A 24,906-nucleotide genomic window follows, 5' to 3' on the forward strand; every position below is an offset into this window, starting at 1 on the left:
TGCAGACCCGTGGACTCCGCGCTGGAACCCGCGGGCTCCTTCACAGGACGCGCACACTGCGCTCTAGTCTGTGCAGCAGAATCAGGACTCTGGTTGTGTGATGTGAACTCCTCGGTGTTCTGAGCCAAAAGGAACTTATGATGAACTCCAACTCTTCCCGTCCACGCTCACAGAAAGCGGGAGCGGACCCCCACCAACACGCTCCGACTGATGGCAGAGCCTGGGCACTGCCCTCCCAGCCAGGTGGTTTTCAGAGGCTGTGCACTGGGATTCCTGAGAGCTCTGAACCACCCTGCGGCCTAGGCCGCACCCGCATGAAATAAATCAGACTCTCGGGGAGCGGGGCCCAGGCAGCGGCCGTGGTCTGGCTCGCCCGGTGACCCGTGTCAGCCAGGCAGAGGGCCCCTGTGCTAGGACATGCATCCCGGGATGTGGGTGTAAGTGGACAAAGGTCCTGACATTTGGTCGGGTCTGAGCAGCCCATGATAACATGAGTCTAGGTTAGAATCCCGGGTCTGCAGCTTCCTCGTCGAGTGACTTGCGGCAGGTGCTCCCCCTTTCTTCACATCTGAACTGAAGTGTCCCAGCACCTGCCTCCCGGGGTGGCCAAGGAGACTTGAGATAGTGGCTCTGACGCTCTCGGGTCAGCTGGGATTCAGGAGACAGACGAGTGTGGCTGCCTCCTCCAGGGAGAGTGAGTTCAGGGTGCGGACGGCTCCCGAGCCATGCAGGAATGTCTTCTGAAGGGCGCGGAGTCCCAGCTGCCACCCGTCCGACTCAGCAGGTGCTTGCGTTCCTGTCCCTTTCAGGTCCATCTGGGAAGCGGGATCTGGGTTGATGAGGAGAAATGGCACCAGCTACAAGTAACCCAAGGAGATTCCAAGTACACAAAGAACTTGGCAGTCATGATTTGGGGAACAGATGTTCTGAAGAACAGAAGCGTCACAGGAGTTGCCACAAAAAAAAAGAAAGATGCCGTCCCTAAGCCACCCCTGTCGCCTCACAAACTAAGCATCGTCCGAGGTAGGTCCCTGCAGACACGCAAGGGCTGAGCCACTGTCCGGTCCTCGCCGAGGATGGGCCAGGCGGGTTCGGGCCAACAAACACGGAAGCCGTCCGCGCCAGGCCCAGGCTCGGACCTTGCCCCAGAAGAGCTCCCTTTACCCGGGCAGCTGCGCTGTGGGCACCCGTGCCGTGCGGGGAGCGGCGAGGGAGGGCCAGGGGTTCGTCTTCAGGGGGGGGGGGCCCTAGCTGGAAGTCAGGGAAGGGTTCTGGGGGAGGGGGTCACTGAATTGGGCCTTGAAGGATCCGTCAGACAAGGGGATGCAAACATGTAAAGAGTTATTTCTGGAGACAGAAGCTTCTGGAACAGAGGCATGGGGATGGGGAAGGAGCGCTGCTGTGTGCAGAGAGCGAAGGTCAAGGCTGGGGGACACCGTCTGAGGGGCCCCCCTTTAGGCCTGGAGCGGCTAATGAGATGAAGGCCAGTTGAGGGTCCCGGTTCCAGCTTCTTTTCCGGGGCTTGGAAGGGGTCGGGGTCAGCAAAGAGACAGGACATCACTTGTCCCCCTAGAGATTTGTCTGTATCCTAGACACTGATTTTCTCCCCTCCCTCCCTGCCCGTCTTCCCTCTTTCCTCTGTCTCCCCCAGCCGGTCCCCACCCGGGCACCGAGCCCTTATTCTTTGCCTGGGTACTGAGGACACGGGGGATGCGGCAGAGCCCGTCTGTAAGGGGCTCGCAGTCTGGGGAGCACAGGAGCCGCGGGCGGGCAGGGCGTGCGCGCCGCAGAGAGTGCTGTCATAATCGCGAATTATTCTGGGCTCTTTCTGTGTTTCAGGTTCTGGGTTTTTCTTATGGTTCTGTTTTTAAAAATAATGTTACATGTATTAACTCACGTATCCTCCTAACACTCCTGTTGGCTGCTCTCATCATCCCTGTGTCACAGCTGAGGACGCCGAGGCCAGGGGCACCCGGTAGCTTGTGCAGTCGAAAGGCCTCTGGGGGGCCAGGAGCCCGGGCCCAGGGCCCACCTCGCAGCCGCATCTCTAACCACTAGTCTGAGGGTCAGCTCCAGGTTCTGACAGAGACGGAGACGTGGGGCTCGGTCAGGGGCTCGGTCAGGGGCTCGGTCAGGCACCTCGCGTGCAGTTCGGTCAGGGGCTCGGTCAGGCACCTCGTGCGGGGCTCGGTCAGGGGCTCGGTCAGGCCCAAGGTGTGGGGCTCGGTCAGGGGCTCAGTCAGGCCCCAGGTGCGGGGCTCAGTCAGGGGCTCAGTCAGGCCCCAGGTGTGGGGCTCAGTCAGGGGCTCAGTCAGGCCCCAGGCTCGGGGCTCAGTCAGGGGCTCAGTCAGGCACCACACAGTTTTGAGCAGGCTCTGAGGCAGGTTTGGGGGCAGATGACAGATGTGCCTGTCAACAAGACAGGTCATTTGGGGTCCTGAGGAGGCCTGGAGCATCTCCCCACCACGTGGTGGGACGAAGGGGCAGAATAGGGAGCAGGTACAGAGGCAGTCATGCTGATGGGGCGAAGCAGCCCCAGGCAGCTGTGGAGACAGGGGTGAGGCAGAGGGAGCTCAGGGAGGGGGCAAGGGCCAGCCTTGTAGGGCCGTGGAGGCCGCCGTCAGCACTGGGTTTACTCCTCTTGCAGGAGGAGGGCAGTGCAGGCTTCAGGCACGGAGTGACCCGTGGGACGTGGTCTCGGGGACAGAGGGTGGCTGTAGAGTGAGGGGAGAAGAATGGCCAGATGTGCATGTATTTTGGAGGTGAGGCGGCAGGGCCCAGGTCAGGTGACCAGCCCGAGGTCAGTGACAAGGTTCGGAGCCTGGATTCGAGCCCCTGCCCCTAGACTCTGGTCTGGCGCTGTGCTGCTCCAGCCAGCTGCCGCCCTTGCCTGGCTGCTCTCACTTAATTGATTTAGGCAGCCACTTATTTTTAGACAATCAGAGGTAACCTTTAGTCGGCCCGCTGTCTGAAATGGTGGAGCTTAATTTGGGAGGTCACCCTGAGATAAAGGCCTTCCTGGGAGGCAGCCCTGGCCCGCCTGACAGGTGCCGACCTCTGAGTCTGTTACACATGCTGGAATGTGACTCAGCAGGTGCCAGGTACCCTCGAAGGCCCGGCTGCCCTGCCGTTGCCCGTGGTGTCGAGTCGTCTGCGGTGTCCGCCTCGGGCACGCGTCTGGCCACCCCAGATTCCCCTCCGCGTCTCGTGCGCGGCACCGGGCCTGGCCCACAGCAGGAGCTCGGGAAACGTGGGCTGAGCAGGCCACGCCCCGCTGACCCTGGTGTGGTTTCCTGTGGATCGCTTCCCTCCCTGTCTCAGTTTCCTCGGCTGGAAGCCGACCTCTTGGGACAGTGAAGAGGGCTGTCTGGGATGAGGTGTGAGAAGTTACCAGCCTTTGTTGACAAGCGAGCTGCCTCTGTGGAGCCAGCGTGCCTCCCGGCGGTCGCAGCGTGGAAGTTCTCCGAGTGCAGGGCTGTCAGGCCCACCCTGTGGGCTCCAGGGCAGCGTGGTGGAGACGCAGAAGCCTGGCGTGGAGCCCCAGCTCCGCTTCGGGTCAGCTCCCAGCTTACCCTGGGTCACATCGTGTTTACTTGTGCTCCCCTGAGCCGTGCGGCATCGGCCCGGTGTCTCCCCGTCTGTGACGCCGGGATCCCAGTTCCTGTCCTGGCTACACACTGGACCAGTTTCTACTGTACTTTAAGCCCCATCCCGTGACGTTCTAGCAGCCCACCCGGTCCCCAGTGCCCCAGGACAGTCCGGTGAGAACCCCCGGCTGAGCGCTCAGGCCCCCCGGGTTTCCCTCACCGATCCCCCCCATTTCCAAGCCTTTTCAGACCTCCTCTACTTTCCCCAAACATGCTAGTCCCTCCCTCTCTCTGGAGATGCCTCGTCTCTCCCTTCAGAGAGGAAGAGAGGGGACTGCCCACCTGCAGACTTCACTGCACCCTTCTCCTGCCTTCCTCCCAAAGAGTTTCCTTCTCCTCTGCGGGCTGGCCATTCTCTCCATCTGGATCCCAGCCCACCTGCCTCCTGAGTACCTCGTTCCTCCGATTACATTCTCGTTCTGCTGGTTCTTCCCCAGCACCATGTAAATAGACTTTGATTGCTCATTTCTTACCAAACAAGCCACACCTCCCAGAGGCCACTGCCATCGCCCAGCTGTGGCCACTTCTCCCTTCTCCTGTGCCACTCACCGCTTGTGCTCATGTTAACCCCTCGGCGGCCGGGCTGCCTCCCCAGCCTCTGCCTGACCTGTTCTCGCCTTTCCCAGCGACTCTGCTCACTAAACCTGGGGCGTCCCTCCTCTCCTCCCGGCGCCGCGGGGCGTGACCACTCCGCCTTGACGAGGAGCCCCCTGCTCAGAGCTCTCACCTTCGGGTCCCGTCCACCAGTGGCCCCTCTTCTGCTGCCCGCTCCTCCATCAGCCCTTCTCGCTCAGGCTGCAAAGCTTCCCTCCGCTGAGCTCACGGCCATCGTTCCCGTGGCCCTGGGGCGAAGTCCACGCTCCGCGTCCTGGCCGATCGGGCCTCTGGTGGCCCCTCTGACCTCGTCTCTCCCCACACCTCTCGTTTCCTACCGTGCCTGTGCCTTCCTGGTGTCCTGGGCGGCAGGGCCCTTCCCCCGGTCACTCGGGGCCCTCCCCCGCTCCTGGCCTGCCGGAGCCTCTCCACGGCCCATCACTTCATCCGGACCATTCTGGATGTTTGTTTACTTGATAACAGTCCTTCTCCCCGTACCCGTCAGAACACAGTGAGCTTTGTGAGCGTCTTGTTGAGGGCTAGCATGTAATAACTATGCAGTAAGTATGTGTTGAATCAATGAAGGATGATTCCTAAATCTGCATTTGACCTCAGTTCACACTTTTGAGCTCCTGACCCTTCCACAGGTGCCCACGGGTCTCTCCTCGTGGACGTCATGTGGCACTGGCTAAGCTGCCCTCACTGCCCTCTCCTCTGCTTTCCCCAGACTCTCCGCCAGCCGGGACCCAGAGATGGCTCGTCCTCGGCTCCTCCCCAGGCCTCACTCCCCATCTGTTCTGCCCCCAAGCACCTCTTAAACCTTCCTCCCCATGCCCACGGCCTCAGGGTCCAGGCCACACCGTTTCTCCTGTGCACGACTCCAGCAGCTTCCAGACTGCTCTGCATTGTGTAACCGCATGCTCTTTCAGAAACAAAAACCTGATCTCCTGACCATCCCCCTCACAGTCGGCCACGGTGCCGTCATCCAAGGGTAAGCGTCCTACTGGACTGCACCAGCGCCATCCGGACCTGGCCCAGCCATAGCTCCAGCCCTATGTCTGAGCATTATTACCTTGAACTCCTATTCCCTTGAAGTTCTCGTCCTACAACCTGCCCTACTCCCCGAACATGCCTGTTTCCTGGCACATCGGGGCACGTGAGAACGCTCTGCCCAGCTCGCTCGCCTCACCGCCCCGTCTGCGGAGGAGGGCCTTCCTTCGAAAGCCCCCTCCCGGCTAGTCCAGAGGGCCCGGTGCTGCCTCCCCTCCTTGCTGTAGCCTTGCCGCTGAGGAGCCTGGTCTAGCGCTGCTTGGAGCCCGTGAGTGCTGCCTGCCAGGCAGGGGGATGCGACGTGCGGACTGGCCCACAGCCTTGACTGGCTGGACAGAGCTGGACAGAGCCGAGCTGGCGGCTTGCCCTCTGCAGAGGTCTCGGCCTCCCACCTCGCCGCAGACTGAGTTATGCGCTGCAGCCGGGCAGGTCGGGAGCAGGCTCCCGTCCACCATCCGCTCACCGTTTGGGCCTCATTGCTTGAACTCTCCCAGATTGCGGTTGACGGGCTTTTCCCGTGCAAGCTGCCTGCTGGATTGAGTGTGTGTTTATTTTGTATGATTTTATCACAGTCAGCCACATTTGCGGTATAAAAATGGCAAAAGCCTTGGCGCGTACAGGATTGGTGAGAATGTGTTCTTCTCTGACTTGGACACTGTCTCTTCCCGGATAGCAGGGGCGGGGGATGTGGGAGGAAGGAAGCAGGAGGCTGGAGGACAGCTCGCGTCCACGACGAGCTCCAGAACGACAGCTCAGCCTTATTAAGGTCAGATGACCTTTTGCAGAGTGTCTGAGTTTCCCAAATGAGCCCCAGCACTGAGTTCTGGTTAATTTTTATAACTTTCTTAATAGGACACATTAGCGCCATTATAAACCTTGTTAATTAAGCAATAATCTCAAATGCTCCCTCGCAGAGGGAGACGTTCCCGGCAACTGCCGATGATTAATATCTAGAGTCTCATGAAAGCCTTTCATCAACCCGAGGGGCCGTTCGGCGCGCTCGCCGCGGACGAGAGCTGGGATTCTGCCGCGGCCTCTGAGAACCTCCTTCCTCCAGCTCAGGCTGGGGGCCCGAGGGCCGTCGGCCACTCTCCTTCCCCGTCTCTCCTCTGCCTCTTCACCAGCCCTTCACCTGGAGGAGGCCTGGAGCTGGGAGAACGTCCCTGGAGCACCTGGTTTGACATCCTGCTCTCCTAGGTAGTGGACAGACCAGAGAGGCCCCCACCCCCGAGGTTGCACAGCCACCAGGCTGAGAGCCCACGCCTGGGCTTCGGGGCCCTTCTCAGCACAGGTGCATCCCTCACTTGCTTCGGGTTCCTTCTTGCCCCAGGCCCTGCAGGGAAGACGGAGGGCGCAGTTTCCTTAGACTGTGATGGGGCTTCGACAGGCAGACCCAGGAGAGTGGGGGACAGGGAGGTGGCAGGCGGGAAGAATGAAGAGCAGTTAGGTGGGCAGAGGGCGGGGCAGGGTAGAAGGGGGAGGAGAGCGCGGACACTGACTTGTGGGACAGCCTGGACGGGGAGGGACGTACGGGGGGAGGGGGGTGACAGCAGAGGTGGGCCTGGGGAGAGACAGGGCCCTACCCTCTGTCTCAGTCCTGACAAAAGGCCAAGACAGGGTGAAGCGGAGGTTAGTGGGGTTTGGGAGTGGTCAGGAACCAGTGTAAGTCAATTAAAGGATTTTAAACCTTCTCTCTGCAAAGCCCTTCTCCGTGGTTTGGGGGGGTTGCCCCAGAGAAGGAGCACCGGGAGGCAGGCAGCCCACGCCCGGGGAGGGTCAGAGTGGGTGGCGCGGTGACTGCCCACACTGGCTTCCTTTCTCCAGGCAAGTCAGGCCTGAGGGCCAGCCCGCCGGTGCCGGCCTGCGTGGGCGGGGCTGGCACACACCACTGGTGCATCCTGCACAGCAGTCCCTTGAGGCTGGGCTGTCCTCGCTGTCCTCGCTGTCCCACGGGGAGGGGGCTTCGTGCAGGACGTTAGAAGTCTTGCCCACGATGACACACCTAGTGGCACATTCTCCAGCCCCTATGTCCAGAATGCTTGTGTTCCCTCAGATTTTGCTGGAAAAACTTATTTATTCATTTAACAAATACGTACGTAATTTTGCCCTCTGCCGAGCACTGAGCCGGGTTCTGGGAATGAGTAGTAGTATATGCAGTGGAATGACTGTAACGGCCCCATGTCAGGGTAGTGTTCCCTACCGTTCGAAGGTTTGCGAAAAGTTTGTCTCAGATGCCTCAAGGCAGGGTTTAGAGAGAGACACTTGGGCTGTTGTCGGTGTCTGTGAGGTGAGGAATCGGGGTAACGACGGGCACCAGGTCCCCGGGCAGGAAGTGCCGCAGCCAGGCCCCGGGCAGGCCTTCGGGGCCTCCTCCTTCATCTCCGCAGACGGCAGGCTCAGTGACAGTGGCTGTCCGGCCTGGTCCGTGATCAGCAGGATGAGACACCACCTCCCGCCCACCAGGCTGTCAGACCTCAGTAGCTGGCAGTGTGGAGCTGGCGGAAGGTGTGGGCGGCTGCCCGGCAGCAGGCCCCTCTGGAGGACAGTCTGGGCGGCACCTAGTGAAGCCAGGTGCGCACACCCTGACATCGGCAGCTCCGCCCCAGGCCAGTCCATATGCCCGGGGCACCCGCCAGGGTGTTTGTAATTGCAAACCCTGGAAGCAGCCCAGGTGCCCCTGAGTGAGGGGAGCAGCAGGTGGACGGCCTGAGCTCCGCACTTGAACTGGGGTTCATCTCAAATCTGTACTATCGAGGGGGGAAGGGAAGTCGGAGACCAGATAGCGTATGGGCACACTTATAAAAAACTAAAAAAACAAAACAGTGGACAAAGTGTTGTTAAGGATATATGCATATGTGTTAACATGAAAGGAGAAGGAAAGAAAATGTTCAGGAGCAGGGTCACTTCCGGTGAGGAGATGGGGCAGGCGTCCGGGCTCACGGAGCTGGGGTGCCCTGCTAAGCTGGGCAGCAGGCACACGGGTGGCTGCCATTATTTTTAAAGGGTAAGTTTACAGTCTACATGTACTCTTTTCTACGTACACTTTGTGATGAAATGGTGTACATATCCCTGTGCCCAATAAGTGAATTGGTATTTGGGTGATACCCCCCAAGCCCCCCAAAGGTCTGTACTTGAACGCACCAGTAACCCTTTGCCTTCCTGTCTCTTTCCCTGTCTAGAGTGTTTATACGACCGAATAGCACAAGAAACTGTGGACGAAACTGAAATTGCACAGAGACTCTCCAAAGTCAACAAGTACATCTGTGAAAAAATCATGGATATCAACAAATCCTGTAAAAATGAAGAACGGAGGGAAGCAAAATACAATTTGCAATAAACTTTGGGTTTTTCATAAAGCCTTCTAGTGTTCCTTGCGCGGCGTGTGATTTGCGGGCGACGGCACCGTCGGATCAGACCCCCGTGCGTGGTGGTGTGTGGGCAGGGGGCCAGGAGGGCTCGGGTCAGCGGCACGTTCTGAACTTGGACTTCCCACTTCAGAGAAGGCAGATGGATTTGCCGAGACTCAGGCAGCAACCTGGCACCGTGCCATTCTGGGGACGGGAGAAGGTCTTTTCCACGGGGGATGAAGTGGCTCTGACTTGTCTATAACGACCCAGAATTCAAACTGATATTTTTACCATTCAAGGACTTTTATCTCTGTTTCTCTATTTTGTTCTATAATAAAGCCCATTCATTCTTTGATGTAGATCATCATTAGCCTCATTTATTTAAGGATATGAAATGTACAGTGGAGGTGACCAGTGTCCTTGGAGGGTCGGGACATTCATGCTGAAGGAGGGAATATCCGTAAGGGATGTGGTCGCCGATACAGAACCCAAGGGCCGCCTCGAAAGCCGATTACTTTCTCTTACGTCAAAGGACAGCGGTAGGACCCCTCACCTTTTGCACTCCAGGTGATCCGAGATGCAGCTTCCTGGACCACTGAGTCGGGCGGGAGGTGAGGTGTGGGCCAGGGTTACCGGCAGGAAGTCGGGGGCAGGGTCACCTGCTGTCTGTTTCTCTTGTATCTCAGATGATCTTTCAACTTACATCGTTTTTATCTCATTCAGTAACAGTCTCAGAGGTATCTGGTGTGCACCTGCTCTTCCTGTTGATTTGCACTGACCTTGCTGTGGTGCTGTGTAGACTGGAAATGCCCCGGTTTGGGCCCACCCCCCCCCGCTCGCTCTGGGCTTAACCTCACCTCTTCCGTAGGAAGGCGATAACGTCGACCTTGCAGAGTTGCCGTAAGGAATATATACCTATGGCTCAGTAAATATCAGCACTCATTATTTTATTAACTTCTGGTGATTGGCTCTCAGGCGTTGGCTGGAAAACACCGGCCTCTGGTCTCTCTGCCGGGGAGTCCACTAGACCACTGACCCATTGCTGGCCTGGGGCAAGAAGGGGAGGTGGCTGCCTCTTTATTTAGAAGTTTTATTCTAGTAAATAAAATAACCCTTTATAATATGAAATACTATATGCTCACTATAGGATGTATGGATGTGAATTGCCTTTTATGGTATTTTCCCAGCTCTCCTCAAACAGTGTGATTGATCTTGGACCAAGTCCTCATCTGTATAGTGAGGAAAACGGTGTCTATGCACCGGCTGCATGGATAATTAAACAATAATAATGGCAGCAACGACCGGCACTTGGTGTGTACCAGGATTTCCTGGGTTCAGCGCAGGTGCACTCATTTCATGAGTCCAGTAAGTGACAGCTGTGTCCAATAAATTCTTGTTAGTGAGATGTGTTCGTTCCGTGGCAGGGGGCAGCGTGGGATGCACGAGAGGCCAGGGAAAAGGGCGCATCCTGCTGGAGCGCATCTCCGCTCCTCGGTGTGGCAAAGGTCCAGACACCCGGAGCTCCGCATGCTCTGCCGGCCGACGCCGCAGGACGCCTGCTTCAAGGGCTTTTCGATGAGTGGGGGACTGTGTTTAAGACCTGCTATGGCACAGGTGAACGTGCTCTGATGATGCACGGTGCCTGTGTTAGGCACAGACAGGACTGTGAAGGATGTTGGGGTCTGAGCTCAAAACCTGACTTGATCACTTCCAGGAAGGTTGCCTGACCCCGCTGGGGCGTTTCTTCTGCAGTGGAAATAACGACCGGTGACTCGGGGCTGTTGTTCAGGGAAATCCAGGTGATGCCTGAGCAGGGCTCTGTACGGCTCCAGGAGACACGCACCTGTTCCTCATCCTTACCTTCTAAGGCAGAATAAAGTCAGAAGGGGGTGTGGCTCACAGACCTGAGAGCCAGTTCCAGTGGGGAGTCGGGCGATTCACACTCAAGTTACTGAGAGGCCTGTGAGCCCCTGTTGTGCAGGGGCTGCCTTGTTGCTGTTATCCGAGGCGAGGCCGTCGTCCTCACACCCACACAGATGAAGGAACCTGTTCGGAAAGGGTGAGACCACTCCTCGGCCAAGGCCCTAGAGCTGTCAGCCTCAGAGCCGCGTTGGAATTCGAGTCTGCGCAAAATCTGCCCTTTCAACTCTTCTCGAAAGATGAGTGGGATGTTAGGGTCTGGGGAGACCCAACCCCGGTAACCAGTCATTGGGAATCATTCTCATTCATTGAAGCTGTTTGCAGGGACTGGAAATAATAGTACTATTTTTTTTTAATGTTTTTGCTTGATTTTTTTAGAGAGAGAGAGAGAAACATCCATGTGAGAGATACATCAATCGGCTGCCTCCTGCACGCCCCCAACCAGGGATCGAGCCTGAAACCTGGGCCTGTGCCCTGACCAGCAATCGAACCAGGACCTCTCAGTTCATGGGACGAGGCTCAGTCCACTGAGCCACACCGGCCAGGCAATAATAGTACTGTTTATGAGGATTCAGTTTCATAAGTTCAAACACATTCATAAAAAGTGTGTTTGGTGTCAGAAGAGGGTCTCCTAAACTTGCCCAAGCTTAAGGATTTGCCGAGGTGCCTAGAATACAGGTTCCCGGGCTTTGGCTCAGAAAGCTTAGAAAGCCTGCTTCAGTAGGGCTGAGATGGAGCCGGAACGAGTATTCCAACACACCGGCCACCCTGGAAGGACACCAGTCTCCGCGAAGTCCTGCTTTAGAAGGAAGGAGGGTGTCTCCGAAGAGGCCGGGCCTTCTAAAGGGCCTGAGGACATTTGAAATTGGAAGACATTTGCTCTTAAGGAGCTGAGGGTCTGCCTTTGAGACTCCCCTCTTCATGCTCTCCGAGTGCTGTTTAGTTTGACAAGAAGCAGAAGGTGACTTTTAGGGGGCACCAGTGCCCCTCGCTTTTACCCTATGATTCTTTTTTTTTTTTTATCCTCACCCAAGGGCATTTTTCCATTTTTTGTTCAGACAGAGCGGGAGGGAGAGAGGGGAAGAGAGAGAGAGAGAGAGAAACATCGACGTGAAAGGGACACATCAAGTGGTTGCCACCTGCATGACCAAACAGGGTCGGGGACAAACCACAACCGAGGTACGCGCCCCTAGCGGGAACCGAACCAGGGTCTCTCTGGACCGCAGGCCGACGCTCTAACCGCTGAGCCAAACTGGCCAGGGCCACCCTGTGGTTGATTCTTAGTGTGCCAGTGAGCTGTGCGGACAGGATGGTCGGCACTGAGTCTGCAGGGCCTGAACCGATGAGGATGGGCACTGCCTTCTGGCTGAGAAGGTGTGCTGGTGACTGTTAGGTGCCCAAGGCTTTCTTGGGTGCAGTTCTAAATTTTACCTTTTTTTTTTTTTTTGGTAATTATAAAGGAAAACCACTTTATAGAAATGTATGGAAAAATAGGGGAAACATTCCCAATTGCACTACTGTAAACATTGCAATGTATCTCTTCTAGTCTTTTTCTCAAGGTAACTATATATTTTACATGCCCCGTGATCATAGCACACAACAGATTTGTACCCTTCCCTTTCCACTTACCCTTCTTCCTGCTGCTCCGTGAAATTCACAGCTGTCAGTTCCAACGTCCGCCAGTGATGGACATGGAGCTCCAGTCCAGTAAACCCCTGGCCGGCCGTGCAGCGGTGCAGCGGACCCCCGGTGTCATCCGCGAGAGGCCTTGCCACCCTCTGGCCCAGCACTGCGGAAGAGGGAGCTTGGTTGTGGGAGGTCATTGCGCTCGAGTCCAGCTCCCTCTTTAGCACCTACTACCTCACTTAGAGTGAGTCACTTGATCTTTCTGAACACCAGCCTTTTCATCTGCAAAACAGAGAAATGAGTATCGGTATTGAGGGCTAAGAATGTAATTAATGTGCCCAGTGAGAGTGGACAAATATTAATGTTGGCCCCCTCCCCTCCCCCACCCCCCCAGGGTGCTCTTATCTTGTTTCCAACCTGCTCTGACCTTGGTTTCATACCTGCCTTTGGCCATCCAGACACCTTGTGCCCATCACACAGTGCTCAGTACTCATGGGCCTTTCTCTTGGCCCCCACCCAGCTGCCCCATTCGCCCTTCCTCAATTTTTTAGGTTGTTGATAAATATTTTTGTGTGCAGTTTTTTTGTTTTATTTTATAACTTTTATCATTTTCTTAGGGTCGTTTGACCTGGGTCAAGAGGAATGATGTTTTTAACATACTTGATGCACATAATTGGTGTGTACATTATAAATTATTTTGCCAGCCCTGACCGATTTGGTTCAGCGGTTAGAGCGTTGGCCGTTGGACCAAAGAGTCTTGGGTTCGATTCTAGGCCAGGGCATGTACCTCGGTTGCTGTTCGGTCCCTGGCCCTGGTCCGGGTCATTCGGGGAGCAACCAATCGGATGTGGCATATAAGGATGACAATCTAACCCACGGAGCTGCCTGGTCAGGGCAGGGGACTGGCCTTAGCTCTGTGTTTACTGTAAATGCTGGCGGCCACTTACTAATATGTGACCTTGAACAAGTTCTGAACCTCTCGGCTTTATTTTTCTCATTTTAAAAATGGGACGATGCCACTTGCCTCGCAGGGTTGTACCAAGAACTACAGGGGACGATGTGAGTAGAGAACCGGGGTGTCCCATAGTCTTCCTCCCCCCGTCCCGAGGACGCTGAGCACCCGGTGCTCTTTCACAGATGCATCCCTACAAGGTGGGGTTCGGGACTGGACACGCTCTGGGAGCACCCGACCAGCACCAACTAGAGCAGGTTGTCACCTCTGTTAACTGGCCTGGCCTTGCAGGACCATCTTTAGTGACAAGGGCATCTCATGTTGAGTGTGTGGTCACCAATGCTCAAAGTCCTACTGAGCTGTGGTCCCTGCTCCCTCTCCTTGACGAACATACTTGTCCCTTCAGGTCACTGTGTTTTACGAGAAAGAGCACAGAGTTTGAAGCCGGAGGAATCGACCCCAAACTCAGGTTCCAACCTCACTGTTCACCAGCCGGGAGGACGTCTGCACCCTGGCACCTGTCCGCGCGGTACCCGGCGATGGCGCTGGCCACCTCGGAGCCCCCGCCCGTCACCCGTGTCAGCTCGTGGCGACACCCTTTCCCCCCCTTGCCCTTCCAACAGCTCCCTCTACCCCCTTCGCACCTCGACTGTGTGTTCTTAAATACATTTCTTAAATGAAATGCAGAACTCCGCATTTCTCTCTGCTCCACTTCATCTGATTGGTTTCAGCCCAACATTCCAGCTGGCTGAGCTCTTCCTTTCCACGTGTGTTTAAAACATAGAACAAAATCCGAGGAAAGCCGAAGAGGAGAGAAGCAGCCACAATCCCAAGAGCACGCTCGCCCCCCGGCGCCCCTCCTGTCTTCGGGGGTGCGTCCCCTCCTCTTTCTCAGGGCAGCCGGCCAGCCTCCATGCCAGGCTGTGTTCCTCCGACGTCCTGGTGAGCGTGTCCCCTCAGCGGCCTCGTGCGTGGCCCCCACTTGGAAGCCCTCCCGGCGTGGGGCCAGGCTACCTGCCTGTTCTCCACCACGTTTCGTTCTCTAGTTTCTCGCTCTTAGAGAGAATGCTGCCATGACCCTTCACGGTGGTCTGTTTCTTAGAGAAGATGCCGGTGGTGGGCTGAGCGGGTTCGAGGGCAGGGACGTGTGCCCGGCTTTCCAGCGTGGAGTCTGTCCCAGCGGGGGACGGGCAGGGGCCATTCCCCACGCGACCTTCTCGGGGGTTTAAAGACGGTTGGCAAGTTGGCTCTCGATGCAGGAGCACTTCCCACCTTCTCCCTGTGGGAACGGGCTGGGTAGGCGTCCGGTGCTTGAGCCCCTTGTGGGACCGTAGGTGTGACGTCTCCTTCCTCTCGGCTTCGCAGGATGTAAACACGACCCTGTGTGTCTCCACCAAGTTATCCGCACAATGTTAGTCCAGGGGAAAGGAAGAGCCGGCCCCCACCAGGGACCCAGTTCACTCACTGACCAGCCCTCTCCGCGGGGTATTCGCGGGGCTCGGGCTCCTCCATCGGGTGTGGTCGGGAGAAGGCTCCGCGGCATGAAGTCTGGGCTTGCGCCTGAAGGATGGGAACCGCTGTGAATGTGGACCATTTGTCTGTCTTCCCCACCCGCTGGTTCACCTGAACCCTGAGTGCTCTGCCAGGCACCACGGGCCGGCCAGGGACTTACCCCAGTGGCTCCAGACCCTGGGCTCCTCCCGCCGACCCAGGACACACCCTCAGCCGCCTCTGATCTGGTCCCTGTGCGTCAGTCACTGCTTCAAACAGCAGAGACGTCTCAGTAAAGAGAAGCAAAAGCTCAGAGTCGAGTGGGGTGGAGTGGGGCAGGGAGATAAACAGTAAACATAATAGGAGTATAGGAAGAAGAAAGGAGAGCTGAGTAAGACAGACTGTGCGGGAGAAGGTTGGCTTCTCAGTGGAGTGCGGGGGGCGGGGGGGGACGTGGAGAAGGTGAGACCTGAGTGAAGACCAGAGGTGGTGAGGGTCGGCCCAGGGCCCATGGGGGCAGGAGCCCTGCCTGGGGGCCCCTGCTGCAGGGGTGTGGCAAGTACGGGACATTTTTTTTTCCTTTGTTGATTTTAGAGAGAGAGGAAGGGAGAGGGAGAAAGAGATAGAAACATCGATGAGAGAGAACATCGATTGGCTGCCTCCTGCATGCCCCCCACTGGGTATTGGGCCCACAACCTGAGCACGAGCCCTGACCAGGAATCACACTGGTGACCTCTTGGTGCCTGGGTCAATGTTTAGCCACTGAGCCACATCAGCTGGGCACAAGTACAGGACATTAAATTCATCCTGTCTTTTTTGGAGTCTCTCAGTTTTACTCCAAGATGTGGGGAGGGGGAAGGAAGAGATCATTCACCGGGTACGTTACAGCACTTTATATCACAAAGTAAGGATAGGTCATAGCATAGAGGAAGCATCTTCATGAAGGAAATAAAAGGAGAAAAAAAATTGCCACTCCCAGGAGGCGGGGTGCTCCTGCCCACAGCCTCCCACAGCCCTGCAGAGGCCCCGGAGCTCCCTCCGGGAACAGCCTCCTCACCAGGCCCCGGACACATGGGGGTCTGAGTCAGGCTGTCCTAGGCTTGAATCCAGCCTCCGGCTCTCCCTAGGTGCCATGCCTTTCGCTGGGCTTCCAGAATCTCGTTAGATACCTGAGGATGGGAACTCTCACCTGTGGTGCTGGGAGGACAAACTGAAGACGCACAGGAGAAAGCCACCCCAGGAGGTGCTCAGTTACTGGCGTCTTGACTACTCCACACCAGCCACCTTCCTTTCACTGACGCGCCCCTGTCATCAGTCACCGTGATGTCCTACCCTGGGCAGATGGCTTGCTCTGGGGCCTGGGGCAGGCGATGCTCCTCTCCGGGCCTCTCTTCTGCTCTGTGTGCAGCCCAGTAGCAGCAGCAGAGGGTTTTCTCTGAGGATTCGGGAACCCCCAAGAGAAAAGACGTGTGAGCAGGAGCCTGGCTGGGACTGGCCCTGGTCAAAGCTGGGTCCTTTTGCTAGTGTAGCACCTCAGGTCCCCGCAGGGCATGCACCTGTCCTCACCCCTCAGGTGCAGCCCCACCCCGACATTTGCAGGTTAATAGTTAAGGAACATAATGCAGGACTGTCTGCTCGCTCTGTCTCTTCCAACGGAATCCCTGGCCTGAGTCTTAGCCCAATGGTTTCTAAAAAGATAGCAAAGTGGGTGCTCTCGGCCTGGTGGCCTGAATCTGGCAGACCAGGTGCTCAGTGAATGTCTACTGAGTGAATGAGTGAGTGAATGAGTGAGAGAATAAACGGCTTTATTATATTGACTAATAATTTAAAAGACTGTCACAGATGACTTCTTGTCATTTCTCATCAGTGTCTGTGATGTGTCTTTATTTGAAGATAAGGGAACAGGTTATAAAGCAGGGTACTTTGATGCTCCCGAGTCACGTAGTAAAAGGATAAAACTTACACCCAGGTCCCCAGAGGCACAATCCAGTGCTCTTTTCTCTGTCCCCGTGGTTCAGAGCCGTGAGCCCGCATCAGAACGAACCCCTCGCGCCCTGCTCTAGAGTTTCCGGCTCAGCAGGCCCCGTGCGGAGCTCACGGAGTCACACTTCCCGCTGGCGCCCAAGCGGTGCGGCTGCTGCTGGCCGGGCCCTTGGAGAACGACGTTCTCGATGCTCCTCGATGTCGTGATGGAGACAAGTGGGCTTCCAGACCCACGGGTGTGACCGGCAGGAGCCGGGGCAGAGGAAGGGTGGACGGGGCTGAGCCCAAAGCCATCTCTGCTGCCAAATGCTGTGTGGCTTTGGAGGTGAGTCCTGCCTCTTTGGGACTCGCTTCTCCACTGTCCAAGGATTGGCCATCTGCCTCCCGTGACGGTGGTCGATTGGTCGAGATGATGGGAGAGGGACTATTTCAAGTACATTTTAAAATCTGTGGAATCAGCTGGGTGAAGCATCCCTGTTTGCCATTTTCTGTGACCATTTCCAGGGTCCAGGACATGAAGGAGAGAGATCAGACCCCACCTCCTCTCTACACCGACACCCACCCACCTCTCTGTGCTGGGTGCGGGAGATACAGATGTGGACATTACTTTTAAATTAACCGATGTTTATGAAATACTTGCTATGGACAAGGCACTCTTTATTCTTCCCTTCTTACGCAGTCCTGCAGGGTGGCCTGCTGGTCCTATTCCTGTCTCCCAGGCAAGGCATCTGACTGACGGGCGTTGGGTGACTTGCCCCAGATGGCGCAGCCGTGATGGGGAGGAGCCGGGCTGGCACTGACCCTCAGTATCTCCATTGCCTGGTGTCGTAGTGACCACGCGACAGGCTGTCGGTGTCCCCGACGCTGCTGCTCCTCCTGCTGAGCCCTGCCTGCACCCCTCCTGACTGGTGCTGTGCCGAGCTCCCTGCCAGCCGGGCGGGGGACTCCTCCCTGACTCCGAGCGCCGTCTCCAGGCCTCAGCTGGTCTTGTCAGCCTGGGCCGTCACTGTGTGCCACCTGTGTGTTCTTCTCTGAATCCAGTCCCGCCCAGAGCCGGGCACTGATGAGGAGGAGCTCCACCTCGAATCCCAGCCCCTGGCGACCGGAGACTCTGGGAAGCCAGGGACGGAAGCAGCTCTTTCTACCTGGGGCTCTAAGACCTAGAGGAATCGAGAATGTCCTTCGCACGCCATCATGAGACCTCCCTGGCCTTGTTCCCCAGGATGGGCCTAGGCATCACCAGACCAAGAAGGGAGGGGTGCGGCAGGGGCTAAGCTTGAGGGCTGTGGCCTCACCTGCCTGAGTCAGAAGCTCTGTGACCTTGGGCGAGTTATCACACTGGTTTGGGTCTCTGTTTCTTCCTCCACACAGTGCAGGCCTCAGGTGCCCATGGCATGAGTTCATGTCCATAAGCACTCAGGCCTGGGCCGATGCATGGGAAGTGCTGTGTAAGTGTCCGTTGTCACAGCGAGCCAGGCAAGGGGGGAGAGGGCAGGGGTTTCAAGGAGCAGAGGTGACGCCGGGATCAGGAAAGGAGGCTGGAGAGGTGAGTCTGGGCGGGATCAAGGGCGACCATGGTCCCAGGCTGAGGTGCTAGACTCCAAAGACCACGGACAGCTGCTGGAAGATCATGTTGGCATCAGTGTGGTGGGTGGATTTTGGAATAACCCAGGTGAGAGATGGTGAGTGGCAGGTCCTAAGTGTTGGCACTGTGGGGGGCGGGGGGTGTCAGGCTGTGAGCACAGACGGGGTGCCCAGGGCGCCTGTGGCTGGAGCAGAGTTCTGCCATGCAGTTCCCATGGGGGACCCACAGTCAGGCCCCTGGGGGACCCAGCCCACAGAGGGGTGGCGGAGACGGGGAGATGGACCGTCAGGGAGAGGGCGGCAGATAGCGGGCGGACGTGTGTGCGCCAGGTCTCCCCTGAGCACGTCCCGACGCGTGGCCACAGTGTGGTGTGAGGTCGGAGGGTGCGGCTGGGAACCTTCCTGCACCGTCCGCAGTCCGAGTCACTCAGCCTCTGAGCCCTCGAACCTCTGGGCCGCGCAGCGGGTGGTGGTGCTGGTCTCAGGGCGGCCGCAGGCGCGCTCAGGCAGCCACAGGGCCTGCTGCCCCGCCAGCCTCCCTCCAGCCCCAGGCAGGAGTGCCCGCCCTGGGCCAGGACGGCCGCAGCACCCGTGCGACCTTGAGCATCATTCTCTCAGTTAGCGTACATGTGTACTGTCCCTGCCCCACTGACCTCTGCTGGCCGGTGTGGCCCTAACAGATCATCATGGCCCAGGCAGGGTTTGGCGCCCACAGGGCTCTCCAGGGCGGGAGGGTCCCTGCAGGACTCCTGCTCCCCGGCCGCTCCCTCCCGTGAGGGCGGATTTCAGCCCCAAAGTGGAAGGAAGGCCCTGGCCCTGATATGAACAATAAGAGCCACTACTGAGAGGCTGTCATTGCAGGCAGAAGCGGGGAGACTGGGGTTCCACCAATGGCTCTTTAAATTATTTCCATTTTGCTGACTCGTGCACTTTTCTGAGCTTCGGAGCTTGGGGAGATGGTTCTAGGCCATTTGGGCAGAAAGCCTCATTGGCTCCAACCACTGGGAGGAGGAAGATATTAACCCCTCGGGGCCCAGCCTGCCGCCTTCCCCAGGGCACAGGAGGGCGGCGGGCTTTGCAGGGAGGACTGCCTTTCAGGGAGCCTGGCCCACACCAAGTCACCCCCCAGACTGGCAGTGTTGGGTTTTAATTTATGATTATAAGGTGACTCGTTTTCTTTCCTTCTCTTTTTATTTCTCTATCTTTTCTTAAGTTTTTAAGATTGAGCTTGTGAGCTACACTTCTTCACCCAGAGTGAGAAGGGCAGCCAGCAGGAGGTGCTGACTCCCCATGCCTTTGCCCCGGTCCAGGACTGGGGAGTCATTCCGTCAGCCTTGCGGGGCTCCTCCTGTTTGTCAGGACCCGCACTGGAGACAGGGTGCCTCCAATCATCACAAGAGTGGTTAGGAGTTGGCATTACTGTTTTAATTTCTTCTGGTGAGGACACTGCAGCCCAGAGAGGTTCGAATTTTGCACAGGGTCACACAGCCAATAACTGGGAGGGTCAAGATTCAAGTCCAGGCCCTGCTGAGACCAAGTCCGCCATCCTTGTACCACAGCCTCAGTGCACGCTCTCAGTCAGCCCTGACGGGGGCCAGCCGGGCCCTGCGGTGTGACCAAGTCAGGGGAGCATTCCTCTTCCCTGGCCAGAGTCTAGCCATGTTCGAGGCCATGCTCACATACAAGGTTCCATTGTAAAGCACCATAGAACGTTAGAAAGAGTGGGAGCAAATTCCAACCACAGGACAAAGACGCGCGCACACACACACACACACACACACACACACACTGACCTTCTTCATGGAGCGAAATACCACACAGCCAGCAATGAAAAGAACTACGTGCGTCAGCATGAATACATCTCAGAAGCCTCGTGTGGCGTCAGAAAGGCGAGCGGTGGAGTGGAACTTAGAGCGTGGGACTCTGTGTAAAACCTTAAGCGTGCCAGGCACACTCCGCATTGCCGCACAGCTGTGCAGCGCGGGCCGGCGGGCAGGGACAGCCGCCGGGCCGAGTCTGTCTCGGGGTTGGGACGAGTGCACCAGAGGCCGCTGTAATGTTTTAGCTGCTGAAAACAAGCAAAAGGCAGAAGGCAAAACGATCCCGCCACGTTCTGCCAACGTGACGGTTCCGTGTGCCCGACTCGCAGACCGGTGGGCTGGCCTCCGCTCCTCCCCACGGCCGCCTCAAGGAGCCTCCCTCAAAGGCTGTAAACGTCGGGGGATGAAAACTGATGGCCACTCACCTCTGCGCTCTTCCTGTCGGTCTTCCTGGCTGGACTGTGACTTCCTCGAGGGAAGGAACAGTTTTGAAATCGTCTCCTGACCACAGTCCCAGCTCAGGAAACACTGTCTCTGGCCCAGAGCTTGGCTCTGACGAGCCTGGCCGTCGCACCTGTGCCCAAACCCCCCGCCGTTGCTCCCGGGACGGTTTGGATTAAGGGGGAAACAGCTTCTCCCAGGTCTCCACCTCTGTGGGCTCATAAAACCGGTTGCTGGTACAGTGTCAGGTCCCTGTGGAAAGTCCCGAGGAAGCCAGGGGGCCTGTGCGCACCGCGAGGGGGTAGTGGTCAGGGCCCACCCCTCCCTGCGCTGCCTCTGGCCTCAGTTTCCCTGCTGAGCGGTGCTGTGGGGCCCTCCGCCGAGGCAGCAAGTGACCCAACCTGGTGAACGGCTTCCCTGAGCTGAGTCCCCGAAAAGCCCTTTCGTGCTCCCTGATGGACCTGAGAAGGTGGCCCTGCTCCCGTTGGGGAGGCGAGGGGCTGAGCCTGGAGTGGCAGTCACAGGTGGGGTCAGAGTTCAAGCCCACGTCTGGGGGCTCCCCAGACCCTGCTCTGCTCCAGGGACCAGGGGGTCCCCCCAGACCTGGGAGACAGAGAAGCCGTGTACGGATGGCACCAAGATGCTCCCCACCTCCTGTCACTCGGTTGGCAGCTGAAGGGCGGCAGAGGCAGGGACCGCAGTGGCTGCCCCTGAGAGGTCCCTTTGCATCTCGAATACGTAGTCTCTAATTAGACTTTGCCTTAATTGCAAGATTTCCATACGCCCGTGACTGCCTTGCTCTCTGTCTGGGGATAAACACGTCCGTCAAGCGAGAAGCCAACGGTGGCTGTTGCCTTGGCCCCATCATCCCGTCACTGTCAGAGGCTCCTCTGGGGACCTCGCCAAACCCTCCCCTGCGAAAGTGCTCTGGGGCCCACATTTTAATCGAAAGCGGGCCTGCCTCTAGGAAAGAGAGTGCAGGTACAGCTCAAAAGTGATTACATTTAATAACCGAAAGACCAGAAAAAGTCTATTTTGCAATGCATAATTTCACTACATATTTATTTATTTCATCATGTGGGCACATTCTATATGCGGTATGGGGACACTTTATTAAAAAATGCCTTTTATTTTAACAGCAGCAATAAGGGAAACACATACCTCTCTCCCCTCCCCACTGTGTTAAAGGCATTTGTGGTTATTAAATTACTCTCGAGGAGAAGAATGCCTCCCAGTTTACTCTGAAGTATTTCAATAAAACGATCTCCAATGTTTATGCACTCAGCCGCAGCCTTTCTGGGCCGGGGCTGTGCCAGCACGGACAGTGGGGTGGCTGCGGGGTCCCCCTGCCTCCCGGGAGCTCATGGGGCATGGGATGGGGAGGTGAGAGTCAACCCAAGGCAGAGTGCAGGGCCTGGACCCCGCGGGCTATTCAAGCAGTGTTGTTCAGGAAGGAAGGAAGGAAGGAAAGAAGGAAGGAAGGAAGGAAGGGAAGGAGGAAGGAAGGAAGGAAGGAAGGAAGGAAGGAAGGAAGGAAGGAAGGAAGGAAGGAAGGAAGGGAGGAAGGGAGGGAAGGAGGAAGGAAGGAAGGAAGGAAGGGAGGGAGGGAGGGAGGAAGGAAGGAAGGAAGGGAGGGAGGGAGGGAGGGGGAAAGGAGGGAGGGAAGGAAGGAGGGAGGGAAGGAAGGAAGGAAGGAGGGAAGGAAGTGAGGAAGGGAGGGAGGGAGGAAGGAAGGAAGGGAGGGAGGGAGGGAGGGAGGGGGAAAGGAGGGAGGGAAGGAAGGAAGAAAGGGAGGGAGGGAGGGAGGGAGGGAGGGAGGGAGGGGGAAAGGAGGGAGGGAAGGAAGGAAGAAAGGGAGGGAGGGAGGGAGGAAGGAAGTGAGGAAGGGAGGGAAGGAGGAAGGAAGGAAGGAAGGAAGGAAGGACGGAAGGAAGGAAGGAAGGAAGGAAGGAGGAAGGGAGGGAGGGAGGGAGGGAGGGAGGAAGGGAGGAAGGGGGAAAGGAGGGAGGGAGGAAGTGGGAAAGGAGGGAGGAGGAAGGAAGGAAGGAAGGAAGGAAGGAAGGAAGGAAGGAAGGAAGGAAGGAAGGGAGGGAGGGAGGGAGGAAGGGTAGAGATAGAAAGATTGGGTGCCTCGGTATTGCAGAGCTGGGACTGCAGAGACAGGGCGATGGGTCCCGGTGAGGTGCTTCGAGAGGGCTGGGTGGTCGGGCCCGGCCCCCGCACGCAGGCCTCACGGGCTTGGCTCATGAGCTGGACTTTGCTTTGAGGTGGCAACAGGGAGTCACTGGGGAGTGAGCCTGGCGTGACGTGGGCAGACGTGTTTCAGAAGAACAGCTGTGGACGTGCAGCTAGGAACGGCTGGGGGAGGCTGGACTTGGGGGGATGGTCAGGAGGCCAAGGGAAGGTTCCCACGAGAAAGTGGGCCCGAAGCGAGGCGGGGGTGTGCACATGAAGGGGTGAGCAGGGCAGAGCACGTCAGAAAGGTGTTTCTGGGGTAAAGCCACTGGTTTTCTGGTTGGTGGGGGAGGGGGACTGCGTGGTGACCCCGTTTCTGGCTTGGCTGAGCCGGTGAGCCGTGATGTCCCTCAGCAGGAGGGGCTTGTCCTTCCTGGGGCACATGGCACTGGTTCTAATAGGAGCCCTTGGCTAAACACGAATCATTTTGCTTGACAACATCCAAATGTGGGTCCCATGTTTTGGGGACCCTGTGGAGCCCTGGACATGCAGCTGGCAGGATTATCTTTTGATGAAACAAGACGGGTGGTGGCTGTTGAGTGAGGGGCCACCCAGAGTCTGCCCGGTTCTGCCCACTGCTCATGGCCGGAGGTCCAGCTTCAGTCCCTCGTTCCCTTATAGACGGACACGTGGCAAGAGGGGGGCATGGGTTCCAGTTCAGAACAGACAGGCAGCGTCGGCACTTCCATGCTGAGCAGGCCTGAGGCAGGGACATGGGCGCCCCAGTCTCATCAGCTGTGAGATGGGAATCCTGGTGCCCAGGGCCTGCGGTGCTGTGGTGAAGATCTCGCTGTCGAGATGCGAGCCCCCTCCGCAAGCTCAGAGGGCCCTTGGTCCTCAGGACACAGGAAGTGCCGCGGGCGAGACAGGGAAGCGGCTGCGGCCTGGGCCAGGCCCGGAGCTGCTGCGGGCAGAGGCCGAGGAGGGAGCAGCTCTGTGCCCGGCCTCTCCCTCGGGTCTTTCTGGGAAACTGAAGTCAGTCAGGCCGCAGCTGACGCCATGGGCCCTCCACAGCCCTGCCTGAGCCTCCTGGAGGGGACTGGGCTTCTCTGCGCACAGAGGCTGCGCCGCACTCCTCAGGGGCTGGCTCTGGAGGGCGCCCCTCACCTGTGAGCCTGCTCCTCCGCCGCGCCCTGAGCTGCTCTGGGCTCCTCTGCCAGCCGCCCACCTCCACCCCAGCCCCACACCTCCCCACCTAGCCCTCCACAGACCCACACAGCCCTGGCAGAACACCCCCACAGTCCTCCCGTCTGAAGCCTGGCTGTCCCCGGAGGGTGGCGCTGCCCCCTGGCCCTCTGCCCGCCTCTCTCTTCTGGTTACTTCTCACCTCAGGTGCCGTGTTGCCAGGAAACTGCTGAGTGCTGGACCGATCTGAGCGCCTTGTCTGGTTGCCATCTCTCAGGGCACTGCTCACCTCTAGAGAATTCTGTTTGTTTCTGTGTCTGTCCCATCCCCAGACCCAGGACTCCTCAAGGACTCTTGCTCACCCTGTGCCCCTCCGAGGGGTGTGGCAGGTCCTGGGCGTCAGTCGGCGCCGAGGGCCCCTGTCTGGTGGAGGCTGGCTGCTCAGCTGCTGTTTCTGCAGTGAGGGACACTGTGCCCTGAGAGTGACCTGCAGTCCTGGGCCGGCCGGACGCTGGGCTGCAGCAGGGACCGTTCCGCAGGGTTTCCAGGGCAGCGCAGTCTCCCGGGGCCGCCGTCTCAGTGTCTCTTGCGTGCATCCTGTTTTAACCCCATTCACGGGGGCCACAGCCATGTAATTGGATTGAGCAGCCACTGACAAGGTCAATTTGACAATTTCATTAATCTTATATTAAACACGGGCACCGAGCTCCAGCCAGGCTCGTCTGCGTGCTGGCCCGGGACATGCCTGGCATATTCCTGGCTCACATGCCTCCTCCAGGCCAGATGTGACTGTCCCAGCAAGGCCGGCAGCTGCTGGGTGCTTCCTCGTGCCAGGCCTGATGCCAAGCAAGCCCTTTCACCACCAGACCAGCCCACGGCGGCAAGGGGGTTGATACACGCAAAGCACTTAGGACAGAGCCCATCCTGCATTTAGTGATGCGCATTATTATTGTTGTTGTTATTGTTCTACTATTATTATTAACTTACACCAGCCTGGAGGGTGGGGATTAAAACCTCATTTTGCTAAAGAGGGAACTGAGTCCCAGAAAGATAATAACGTGCTCAGGGGCGAGCTCACCGGACAAAGAGAG

The 24,906-nt window shown here is 57.7% G+C and overlaps 2 protein-coding genes across 4 annotated transcripts in view; both read left to right on the forward strand.

Annotated features, from left to right (window-relative positions):
- The window catches only part of BEND5 (BEN domain containing 5), a 46,116-nt gene extending 37,119 nt beyond the window's left edge, over positions 1–8,997 (forward strand). The window contains exons 5-6 of one of the 2 annotated variants that reach the window (XM_036257024.1): positions 810–1,023; positions 8,471–8,648. In XM_036257024.1, coding sequence (XP_036112917.1) covers positions 810–1,023; positions 8,471–8,628 — 372 coding nt within the window. In that variant the 3' untranslated portion in view covers positions 8,629–8,648. Of the gene's footprint in view, positions 1–809; positions 1,024–8,470 lie in introns of both variants that reach the window. The other variant, XM_036257026.1, reaches the window with a different exon arrangement.
- Positions 1–24,906, forward strand: part of AGBL4 (ATP/GTP binding protein like 4) — a 1,033,620-nt gene that overhangs the window by 850,606 nt on the left and 158,108 nt on the right. The gene's annotated exons all lie outside the window — the stretch shown is intronic.

This window comes from Molossus molossus, unplaced genomic scaffold, assembly GCF_014108415.1.
Source record: "Molossus molossus isolate mMolMol1 unplaced genomic scaffold, mMolMol1.p scaffold_m16_p_12, whole genome shotgun sequence".
Lineage (NCBI taxonomy): Eukaryota > Metazoa > Chordata > Mammalia > Chiroptera > Molossidae > Molossus > Molossus molossus.